A 12,791-nucleotide genomic window follows, 5' to 3' on the forward strand; every position below is an offset into this window, starting at 1 on the left:
ATCTTTCAATTGGACCCAAATTAATTCTTAAACATGATTAAAATTTAATTTAGCCCATGATTAATTCAAATTGGCCTATTAAAAAATCAATTATTTCATTGGACTTAATTTTTATGCAAATTCGTCCAATAATCATTGAATTTGACCTTGAATCTACATTTTTTTTTCATTCTTGGGCATAATGGGGTACAATTAGACCTTGAATTTCCTTAAAAATTACAACTAGATTCCCCAATTTTCTTTCTCCGCCTTGCCAATCTTTATTATTAGTTTTTATTTTATTTTGAAAAAAAATGAATTGATTTTTGAGGAATAACTTAGAATTGGGTTATGACATGTACAATTAAAATAGCATGATAATTTGACTAGTTACATATTGAGTTCAATAAAATTTCTTCAAAAGACATAATCCTTGCAAGAAGCACAATATTTTTTTACAAGGACAAAATTCTGGAAAAGAAAAAACCTCATACTAAGGTGAGATCCCAAAGCTTCTCAACTGAGTTGAATGGCATTCTATAACCTCTATTAGAAATAATTAAAAAAAAATGAAGAAGAAGAAAAGGAAAGGAAAAAGAAGAAAAGCTAAGGAAGCACCAAATGCAAGAACTCTTATTAAGGCATAGCTTCTCAACTGAGGTGAGTGGCCTTCTATAACCTCTATTAGAAATAATAATAAAAACGAAAAAAGGGCCACCAGTTGAGTGGCTGAGCCACGTACTAAGGTATCGGAGTATAATTATTTATCAAACTACTAAAAATTATGGTAATTAAACTAAAACCAAAGTATATAGAGCCGTGAATAGCTCAACAAGTTAACAGTCCTCTTGAAAAGCCAAGTATCTCTCCCTTTGTTTGATCAGGTAGCCCTACTGATCTCTCTATTTCTCATTTATCTCGCATGAACCCTATTAGCCTCCTCCTCTCTCTTCTCCCCGCCCCCCCAACTTTTGTGTTACATACAATACGTGCTTCTACATATACATTGACAGAAAGAAAAGAGGATCTTGGCTCTCTGTCATTTGTTTTAAGAATATATATTGAAAGAGAGGTTTTTTTTTTGTTATTTTTTTTGTTAGGGGAGTTAGAGATAGATTGAGGGATCAGCATGGAACAAGAGAAGGCTGACATAGAGGCAATGAATGAGGAAGAACCAGGAGTCTCAACCATCTTCAAGAAAGCAACTAAGGCTGTTTCTTTGAGGGTACGTGCTGATGAATGAGAATTTAAGAATTCTCTCTTTCCATTAATTTAATTTAGTGTCTTTTTTCTTTTCATATAAATGGCTTGATTATTAAATGATCGTTTCTTTGCATGTTTTCTTGTTTTTTTTGTTTTTTTTATCCATTTCTTGCGTTATTAAGGCAGTTTTAGTTTTGATTAAACGTGCAGTTTGAGGATGTGGTCTACAAGGTCAGACTTACGAAAGCAGGTTTTTGTGGAAAGATTGTCAAAGCAGAAGAAAAGGTTATCTTAAAGGGAATCACAGGCAAGGTTCTACCTGGTGAAATGCTAGCCATGTTCGGTCCATCAGGCAGTGGGAAAACAACTCTCTTAACCGCATTAGGAGGCAAACTTGGAGGACTACTTGATGGGAACATAAGCTATAATGGCAAGAACTTCTCCAACTCAATGAAAAGGAACATGGGATTTGTTACTCAAGATGATGTTCTTTACCCTCATTTAACAGTGACAGAAACTTTGGTTTTCACTGCCCTTCTTAGGTTAGAAAATAATTTTAGTAAAGAAGAAAAGATCATGCATGCAGAATCTGTGATTACTCAACTAGGTTTAACCAAGTGCAAGAATAGCATCATTGGGGGCCCATTTATGAGAGGAGTTTCTGGGGGTGAGAGAAAGAGGGTTAGTATAGGACAGGAGATGCTCATAAACCCTAGCCTTCTTTTCTTGGATGAGCCAACATCAGGTCTTGATTCTACAACAGCACAAAGAATTGTGTCCAATTTGTGGGAGCTGGCAAAAGGAGGAAGAACAATTGTAATGACCATCCATCAACCTTCAAGTAGGTTATTTTACATGTTTGACAAGGTTTTGCTGTTATCAGAAGGCAGCCCACTGTACTTTGGGGAAGGATCGCAAGTTATGGATTACTTTTCCAGCAATGGATATGCTCCAGCGGTTCCCATGAATCCTGCTGATTTCCTTTTGGACCTTGCAAATGGTATGTGAAATTATACTAATCTTTTTCTTAATCTCCTTAAAAGACAGTGCTTGTGGTATATCATACATGTACTGTATAGAGGAATTTTACTAATAACGTTAGCTAGTAGTGATTTTTGTTGTTTCTATGTTTCTTGAAAATGTTTTGCGTGCTTTGTTAGTGGTTGTTAATTATAGCGCTTTGCGTCTAAAATACTTAAGTAGCTGGTTGTGTGTAGCTTTAAGCTTTAGCTGATTTAATTTCTGGTACGTATTTCAGTTTCTAATAAAGTTTCTAATTAGCAATGTGATTAAAAGCCAAACTTCATGCACGCATTTTAGCATTCCAAAAATAGATATATGGCCCCACTTTGTTTCATTTTAAAATCAGACTGTCGATATCCTTAAAGGACAGGAATCAATGTCTGCCTTGCGTGTTGTATGAACTGCATCCATTTTTGTTTTCTTTCCATTAATGGATAAGATGGGTTTTGACACTTGGCAGCATGTTTGATCAGAAAACGTTCCCATGCAGTGTTGAGATTTGGAGAAGTTTCAGGTGGAAAATTAAAGCCATGTCGAAACTCGTTAAAAATATTGGAAATTGTTGAACATACCTAGGAAATGTTTCCAAATCCAGGCAATTCAAGTGGAATTAATGTTCTCTCTAAGTTCGTAATTAGTTAGTTGGTATCTGATTAAGTGTTTATGCTGGACTTGGAATTAACTCACTTTCTCCAAGTTTCCTAGGCGGTTTCCAATTTCCTGCGTTCACAGATTTCTATATAGTAGACTATCTAGGTTGCTTTGTTGTATATTAATTTTGGCTTGAATCCCTCGTGTCATTCATGCACATCTCCAATTTCTCCGGGGGCTGCCCTATAAAACATTAAGTGAGTCCACACTATATAGTTTAATTAAGGACCTAATATATATAATAATTAAACAATATTATATAGTTTCATTATTGTACAAGAGTTTTGGGAGGGCGATAATGAAGAGATGCTTGGGTTGACAGATATAGATTTGAAACAGGGGGCCGGAGAAGCTGCTTCTATTTAATGGATTTAGTACAAACTCAAGGAATTTGGTATATTGCTCATGGGTTGAACTTGGGCATTAGTTAATTATTACAAACGATCAATGAGGACATTGTATTCTTATGCTGCTGTAGGTGTATCATCAAATGGTGAGGTTCCTGGATCAGTCAAGCAGAATCTAGTGTCAGCCTACAAGAGCAATCTTGCAAACAAGTTGAAGTCAGAGGTTCAAGACATTGATGAACAGCCTCTAGATGGATTAAATGATCAGAAAGTTGCACGGTGGGCAACAACTTGGTGGCAACAGTTTTCTGTATTGTTGAGAAGAGGAGTGAAAGAAAGGAAGCATGACTCCTTCTCCGGCCTCAAGATTGCTCAGGTCTTGGTGGTTGCTTTCCTTTCGGGGCTTCTGTGGTGGCAATCTGATGTATCCCATCTACAAGATCAGGTAACATTTTGCGACAATCTAACATTTCCTGAGAGCAGGTTCGTCAACAGGGAGTTAGTTTTGACCTATTTCAGTATAATAACGATATGTATTCGAAAATACAAATGCAGATGGGGCTCCTCTTCTTTTACTCAGGATTCTGGGGCTTCTTCCCTTTATTCCAAGCTATTTTCACCTTCCCCCAAGAACGTAGCATGCTCGAAAAGGAACGATCTTCCGGCATGTATCGACTGTCATCATACTTCATGTCAAGGATTGTCAGTGACCTCCCGATGGAGCTCGTCCTCCCTACCATTTTTGTAAGTATAACCTACTGGATGGCAGGGCTTAAAGGCACACCAGGAAACTTCCTGCATACCTTGTTCGTTCTCTTGTATTCTGTGTTAGTATCCGGCGGTCTAGGGCTAGCACTTGGTGCTCTGGTGTTGAACCAGAAATCTGCAACCATAATGGGATCGGTGGTCATGCTGTCGTTCCTGCTCGCCGGCGGATACTATGTTACACACGTCCCTGCCTTCATCAGCTGGGTGAAGTACATCTCCATTAGCCAATACACATACAAGCTGTTGCTGGGGTCTCAATTCAAGCCCACAGACACCTATCCATGTGGTGGTGCTGGCGGAGTTTGTTTAGTTGGAGATTACCCTGCAATCAAACAAGTGGGGCTTGATGGCCAAGTTCTTGGTGCGGTTGCGTTAGGGATTATGCTTGTGGTTTATCGCCTGATCGCTTTCTTTGCTCTCATGAGGATTGGAGTAACTAAAAAGTAGAGTGGTTTTTTTTCTTTTTGGTTAAGTTTTGTGCCAGGACACTCTTATTCCAATAAATTGTTTCAATTTTCGAAGATTAAAATTGTTTTTAATGATGATTGTAGCAGTAAATATTCTCTGGACGTGGTGGCTGTAAAATTCTCAGAAAATATGCCTCTTATGTAGGTAAACCGAGTGCCCACAAATCGAGGTTCCTAATTCATGCCCCAAATTTGTGGAAATCCAGCAGGAATAATTATTCTAAAAAAAAAAGCTCAATGTATTGGGCTTTCAGAATAATATATGCTCACTCTGTAAAGTGGCTCTGTTATATTTATTAATTAGGTAACGATTTCTTTAAGGCCCATCAGCCCAATAGTAAATCATCAACTTTGAGATGATGGGTGGGCTTTGTTCTGAGTTTCGTAATGGATTCTCCTTTGAGTAATCAAATCTTGACGAGAGAGAGAGAGAGAGAGCAGTACATTGCCTCTACTTACAAATTTTTTTTTTTTTTTTTTATGGTTTTGGTGTTTTATTAGTTATTTCTTGAGTCTATTTAAAAAAAAAAATGAAACTCATGATCTAAAAAGGATAAGAATATTTTTATTTAGTATTTCTCTCTTTTAATTATATCTAATTTAAAAAAATATATATTTATTCAAGAGCACCTAGGATTTTCAACCACATGTAGAATTACAGTGTTTAGGGCGGAGGAAAATGCAAGGAAAGAAAAAGGGAGGAAGCAAAACAGAATTTTCTCTTATTTGAAAAGAGGAAAATGAAGGAGAATTTTCTTAAAAAGTGGATGGAAAAAGTAGGAAATTATTGAAAAAAAGTAGTTCAACTTTCAGAAAATTCCCCTCTAAATTTTTCCATTTAAATTATTGAAAAAATAAACTTTCTTTTCACCCCCCCCCCCCCCATTAATTTTACCACTCATTAAAACAGAAATAAAATGTTGGTAAATTCATCTCATTTTCTTTCTCCTTACTCCCACTTCCCTTCCCTTCCCCTCTCTTCATCTTCTCATATACAACGTTAATTCTGACCTAGAAATGTAAGATGCATTAAAATCACTTGAAATATAATATGAAAAGGAAAAGGTAGCTGCCTGTCTATGGCAGTGCAATGGCTTATGAACATGCAGGCGACCATGACTTCCTTATTTGCGGCTTGTCAAGTCTTGCTTTGAGGCTGTTTGCCAAAATGGGTTGTTTCAAAAAGGTTGAAATTTAAGATTCGAGGCATTAACAACGTGGTTGAAATTTGGAATCCAACACTTGGAACATCGTATTTTTCGTCTGACTGCTGTGAATCCACACTGAAGCTACCTGGAAACTTGAAGTTAACTCATGACAACGGGAAATTTTGACATCACACGACGGGGGCGTCCGCCCGGCTTCCTCCGGCCACCACCGTAGGCCATATATTGAAAATTTCCGAAGTTAGTTATGGGCTTGTTGGGATCGGAAAACAAAAGTTACGATCTCAGATGTGTTCTTGAAAATTGGATTCGTTGCATGGATGGAAGGTAAAGAGTAATCCGGTTGCTACTTAATCAGTCATTCGTAATATTAAATAAATTATTTATATTTTTACGAATTCATCGTTTTTAGGACTTCAAGACTTTTCTCATCTTACAACGCCGCATGTTTTAAATCAACTCTCAAGAGGAAGGATTTAAAGCACTATTTTAAAACTAGGACCACCCTAGGATCTAGCCCACTTGTGACCTAATCTTTCTTGTTTGAGTTCGGAAAAAAAAAAAAAAACACTTAACTAAATGTTTTAAAAACATGAGATGACGTGGTGATTTTGATGTAAAACTAAATATGTTAAAAGACTAAAGGACTATTGATGAGCAAGCCTTCCCTTACATGTAAGATTTTACAGAAATCTCAATATAGTCTAAAACGCAGGACTTCATTGACTATCAATTGGGTCTTAAACTTTTTGATTTTATTATTTTTTATTAAAATATAATTGATATTAGACAATATCATTTCCTTTCCTTGTTCATCTAATTTTAATTTAGTTCATAAATGAAAGTTATAGTAAATTCCTCTTGGTGTTTTTTTTTTTTTTCCTTTGTATCAATAATTTTAGGAAAAAGATTACTATCATCAAACACAGAGCTAGTAATATTTAATAGAAAATGCTAAAATTAATATAACAAGATATATTATTAAAAAATTTTTTTATTTATATCATATTATTTTATATTTAAATATAAAAAAAATTAAAATGTTTTGCAGGGCCGGTCCCTACTTGTTTCCTCCTAATTCCGCCCCTGGACTACTTTTCGTGCTGATAATGTTGGTATTAAAATTATTTTTCACATCAAAACGATATGAAATATTCGAGTTTATTTAATTTGATGTTTCAGATTTATGAAAACTTCCTAAGTAAATATCATAGAATTTCTTAGCTGTCACTAAAAATAAATAGATGGAAGTGTTCTAATATCAAAATAAAATTCATAAAATCCAAAATCTATAACCTAACAATATGTCGAAAACTAAATTGAGATTTCCCAAAAATTTTGAATATTCCATATCCAAGGAAACACTGCGGGTTAAAGATTGGAATTTTCATTTTGAAGTACTGTAAGAGTCAAGCAGCGAGCAAGGTGAAGCTCGGAATGAACCTTCTCCTCCTAGCCATTAAAGCAAAGCTTCAAAATCAATATTCTTCCCTTTGAACAATGTATTGCAGTTGAAACTACGAGGAAATCAACCTAATATAAGATCCTCTAGCCACCAACTCTAATCTCGTGGGTATTGAAAAGCCAAGATTCAATACTGTTGTCGCTAATATGAGAAAAAGCTCAAATCAATCAACTTTATTGCTAACATTTTCTTCGCTGAATGCAAATAGTTCGTATATATGTTCATAAAACTTGTTTGTGGCTATGCAAAATCACCCTCGTTAATATTTCCCAAAATGCAGAAGGACTGCAAGTTCATGGAAGCATCGATATTAATTCATGGGTGACTTCAGTTTGCATCTTCGGACCAAATCAACGCGTAGAACCTCAAAAACTGTCAGGAAACTAACATGCCAGCAAAAAAGTTAGGTACCGAATGTCCATTGTCCCTGACAGCTGCAAGTCTTCATCGAAGCAGAACCATCCATGTGTGTACTGATCATAATGCCAAACTTGCCTACTCATCAAACTCACTATTTATCTTCACGTGTCCCATTAAAATATCTGTTCAAGCTCCTATATCTGTCTTTTATTTAATATTGTATGAATTTATCAAAGTTTAATTTTTTAAAAAAAAAACAAGAAGAAGATAAAATACCAAACCTTCTCTAAAATTTATGTTAAATTTCTTATTTTTTCAACATTCATTTCTCTTTCTCTGTTAATAAATTATATTTTAAAAATTCATTTAATAATTTAAAATAATTCCAAAATATAATTTTTTTAATATAATATTAGATTTTTATTAATAAATGTTTTTATTTTCTCTTCAAATTAATAGCATAAAATAATGTAAAATTAAAATAATTTTTAATTGAAAAATAATATAAATTGTAATTTAATTTTTAATATATCAGTATGATTTGGATATTTCTTTCGAATTCCACGCCCATATAATTCTAAAAACACCTTAATCATGATAACAATCCAGCTCATTTAATTTTTATGTTTTTTCTCGAAGTTTGACCTTCCCTTCATCAATCATGATCACCAATTTATATATCTTTCCGTTAAAATGACACGTGAGAGTCACCCAAAAAAAAAAAAAGGTATCTTGCACGCCAGACCATGGAGGGTCTTGTGTAGAAGAAACCCTAATCTCACGCATGCCCTCTCCAATAAAAAAAACAAAGTAAAAGCCCTCAACGTTGACGTGTCAAAATATCAGAGCCTCCATTTGTACCCTCTTTTTTCTTCTGTTAATTTTTTTTCCTCTCTTCCACAATCTCCTTTCGTTAACATAAAACAAGAAAAGAAAAGGAAAAAGAAAAAACAATCACATGCCTAACTTCACTCCACAAAAAATCTACGTGTCGTCGCTTGATAAATGGTTGGACACATTTAATCTTTTTGTCGGGACATGCAAAATGTGAGTAATGTGATATTTATGCTGACACGTGTCTACTTTGGTGATGACTGCCTTTCTGTGACGGTTCATGCACCAGAGTTGGGGTTTGGATTTTTAAATTGTTTTTTATTTAAAAACTGATTTTTTGAAAGTATTTTAGATGATTTTACTGTATTTATATTAAAAATAAAAAGAAATTTAAAAAATATCATTTTTTTTCTTAATTTAAATTGTATTTTTATTTAAAATTAAAAAAAATTAAAAAATATCATTGTATTTTAAAAATACTTTTAAAAATATTATGTCCAGCTGCCGCAAAATCAAACCCGACCAAACTGTGGACATTAGGAAGCACTTCCACATGGATAAGGTCGGCTATTTGATGGAGAACGTGTCATGCTTTTAACGGTGATAAGAATAAAGTAGACCCCATCAACCCAGACAAGGACGACCGTACTTATCCCTATATAAATTACTCCAAGATGAACTAGTCATGAAAAAAAAACAGGGAGAGAAGAAAAACCCAGAAAATAATAATAAAATCGAAGCTCCAATTCTTCTCTCCAGCCAAACGAACAGTAGTGTGCAAAAATGGGACTGCAAGAAACAGACCCGCTAGCCCAATTGAGCTTGCCACCGGGATTTCGGTTTCACCCGACCGATGAAGAGCTTTTGGTGCAATACTTGTGTAAGAAGGTTGCTGGTCACCATTTCTCCTTGCAAATCATTGGCGAGATTGATTTGTACAAGTTTGATCCGTGGTTCTTACCAGGTAATTATTAGTAATATTGCTCTATTATATTCTCTTAGTTATAATCATACTTAAAACTCAATTACTTGTATCAATAATTTTAGTGGGTTAATGTTCTTTTTTGTTGTTGTTGTTGTTGTTGTTGTTAATAGGTAAGGCAGTATTTGGTGAAAAGGAATGGTATTTTTTCAGTCCGAGAGACCGCAAGTACCCCAATGGATCCCGACCCAACAGGGTTGCCGGGTCTGGGTATTGGAAGGCCACCGGTACTGACAAAGTTATCACGACAGAGGGACGTAAAGTTGGCATCAAGAAAGCTTTGGTCTTTTACGTTGGCAAAGCCCCAAAAGGCACCAAAACTAATTGGATCATGCATGAATATCGCCTTCTTGAATCTTCTCGCAAAAGTGGAAGCACAAAGGTACCAACAAAAAATTCCATCCACAGATTTTAATTTGTTTTGATACAATCCTTACGATTGATATTTATTTATTTATTTATTTATTTTGGTTGCTTGATATTTATTCGTTAACAACTGTGTGCTATATAAATGTTTTTTTTCCCCTCAGTGTGTATGTTCTCTTAATTATTTGTTTCTTTGTTGCTACAGTTGGATGAATGGGTATTGTGTCGGATTTACAAGAAGAATTCAAGTGCTGCACAGAAATCCATGTCAAGCGTTTCAAGCAAAGAATACAGTACGAATGGTTCATCCTCATCATCCTCTTCTCATTTGGAAGATGTCCTTGACTCATTGACAGAGATTGATGACCGGCTCTTTGCTTTGCCTCGAACCAACTCACTCAAACCAATGCAACACGAAGAGAAAATCAACTTAGCAAATCTGGGTTCAGGGAGCTTTGACTGGGCGACACTTGCTGGGCTCAACTCGTTGCCTGAACTCCTAGAAACTCAGCCTGGTGCGAATTACTCGAATACCGATGTCAATGGTGTGCATGTCCCTTCAATGCCCCCACTCTGCCACGCGGATTCATCAACAGGGAGGATGGGGACCTCGGTTGAAGAGGAGGTCCAGAGTGGGGTTAGAACTCAGCTGCGAGATGGCAACTCGGGGGCTTTTCAAAAAAACTCGGGCGTGATGACGCCGAACTTCTCTTCTACCTTACTCGACCCATATGAGCTAAGGTATTCGAGCCAACCGGGAAGTGGGTATGGGTTTAGGCAGTGAGAAATGTTAGGCAGAATTAGGAGTGCATTTCTGTAAATATTGGATTCTTTGGGGGTACCTCTTGGGTTCAGATTCCAAAAGAGAGAAGATGGAGGCCGCTTTATTAACAAGGCAAGTGAAAATAGCCTTGCTTTTTGGGTTGCTGGTTAGAGGATTAGATTCCATGTACACAAGCATTTGCTTATCAGTATAATTTAGCTTGAACAACATTGCTGTATTAGGAAAACCATTCCTGTTATGGAAATTATAGGTCTCTGAATTTCGTATTGCGATAATGTTTCCGTGTTGCTGTGGTTTTTTTTTTTTTTTTTTGAAATCAAGAATAAATATATAATAAAAATAATAAGAAAAGAAAACCTGATTAGTGTAGGCAGAGTTTTAACTATATAGATTGTAGTCTAATTACAAGAAAAAAATATAAGAAATCATAAGACTATATTATTAAAACAAGCAATACAAAATTATATGAAATCTATGAAATCAAAATTTAAAAAGATCAAGCCGAAATGTATTTATAATATATGTACAAATTATATATATATATATATAAATTAAGATTTTTAATCCAGCTTACAGCAAAGTAAAACAAAAAAGTGATAAGATATCTTCCCATATTAACTTTTTTTACTCAAAAAGGTGTTTCTAGCATTTCATTTTTAGTGTTGCTGTGTGAAACAGCTTATGATCATATGGTACTCAGGTACTGTATGGGACGGTGATAGGATATGTAACATGATGTTTGCTGTGATGCGATATATTGGCTCTCCATGTGAGCATGCTAATGGGATATCGATGGCTTTTTTTCTCTTAGCAGTTTCATATTCTTTGGGCTGGAAAGCAAGCAAACCATGAGCACATCGGTGCAATGCCGGAAAATCACTCTTTTACACCGTCAGTTAGCTTGAATGGTGATGGTTTCAAGTACAAATACACACCTTGGTGCATTGCTGAAAAATTACTCGAAAAATCACTCTCAAATTTATATCACTAGTTAAATATTTTTTAAAAAAATTAATATAAATGTTAAAATCAGTTTATCTATGAAATTAAATAATATATAAATTTTTAAATAATTCTAAAATTTATGAGGTTTCGAACTTGAAATTTTTAGAAAATAAATTCAGAATCTAACTAGTTAAACTATATAATTACTAATTAATACTTAATATTTTGAATAGTAATGGACTTGCAATGCTATAACTTAACCCTATTATATTAAAGAATCATATATGGAACAGCCTATGCCGGTTTGTCTGGTATATATCCTTCATCATACCTGTTAAATAATTTAAATTAAACAAAGAAAAAAAATAATAAGATTAGAATTTTATTGATACTTTATGATTATTTTATCCCGGAAAAAATTATGTTAACGTTGAGACTAGATACGAAAGACCATTTAAAAAAAAAAAAAAAAGAAGTTGAAATCTAATAGATACCGACAGTACTGATGAGAAAGCTACCTAATTTTTTTAATTAAAAAATTAATGATTTTCATTTTATTTAGTATTTTTATTTAAGATTCTGTATTAGGTCACAATAATGTCGCGTCACTCATGATTTGAAGTAGTGATTTGATATAACGTCATGATGACTCTGTTGCCTTTGAAATCTTTGTATACATTGGACGAATTAGAGATAAAACTTCTTTATTCTAATCAAAACATCAAATCTAAAATTCAATCAAGCTATGATCGAGGATAAACTGTCAACAAGCTGACTCAGCACATTTAAAACACAAACACAGCGTTCATAGATATTTATCCTAAGGATCAAGAAAAATAATAAATCGGCAACAGTGTCGAGCTTGCAGATCATTCATGATGGGAAGCTACGGCAATTAATCTTAAAATAATATATATGTTATTTTGATATATTTTTTATATAAAATTTTTAAATATAACTATACATTTTGTTTTGATTGTAAAATTAATTTTTTTAAAATATAACTAAATATACAATTAAATAAATTGATAACATTTTGTGTAAATAAACAAAAAAAAATCATTAACAATAAATAAAAAAAATTTAAAAAAAAAAATAAAAGAGGAATGTGAAATTTGACAGTATATCATTGACCGATGAGAGCCTTGTTGATAAAGAAAATTTGATTTGATTAAAAAAAGTACAAAATCAGATGTTTATGGACTCAATTAAATTTTATTGAAGGTTTAATTGAATTTATGGATTACATGAAAAATTGATTTTTAAGTCAATTTAGGCTTTAATTAGAAGAAATTAAATTTCTAGGGTCAAAGTAGAACTTTTGAGAGTTGATTTGGTTAAATCAAAAGCTTAATTGCATAGATATTGAAATTTGATAGCTAATTAAGGACTTGATTGAAGAAATTCAAAACTAATAACCAAATTGGAAAAGACGCGTAAATAAAGGAACT

The 12,791-nt window shown here is 33.9% G+C and overlaps 2 protein-coding genes across 2 annotated transcripts; both read left to right on the forward strand.

Moving 5' to 3' along the window:
• The first annotated feature begins 1,108 nt into the window (after nucleotides 1-1,108).
• On the forward strand, nucleotides 1,109-4,418 carry LOC118047560 (ABC transporter G family member 9). The gene is made up of 4 exons (XM_035056896.2): nucleotides 1,109-1,204; nucleotides 1,393-2,182; nucleotides 3,335-3,648; nucleotides 3,759-4,418. The coding sequence occupies exons 1-4, from the start codon at nucleotides 1,109-1,111 to the stop codon at nucleotides 4,416-4,418; spliced, it is 1,860 nt and encodes a 619-aa protein (XP_034912787.1).
• Nucleotides 4,419-8,940: 4,522 nt separating this feature from the next.
• Nucleotides 8,941-10,670, forward strand: LOC118047559 (NAC domain-containing protein 72). Its single transcript, XM_035056895.2, has 3 exons — nucleotides 8,941-9,227; nucleotides 9,359-9,627; nucleotides 9,817-10,670. The coding sequence occupies exons 1-3, from the start codon at nucleotides 9,047-9,049 to the stop codon at nucleotides 10,393-10,395; spliced, it is 1,029 nt and encodes a 342-aa protein (XP_034912786.1). The 5' UTR covers nucleotides 8,941-9,046; the 3' UTR covers nucleotides 10,396-10,670.
• The last annotated feature ends 2,121 nt before the right edge of the window (nucleotides 10,671-12,791 follow it).

This window comes from Populus alba, chromosome 11 (assembly GCF_005239225.2).
Source record: "Populus alba chromosome 11, ASM523922v2, whole genome shotgun sequence".
Classification (NCBI taxonomy): Eukaryota; Viridiplantae; Streptophyta; class Magnoliopsida; order Malpighiales; family Salicaceae; genus Populus; species Populus alba.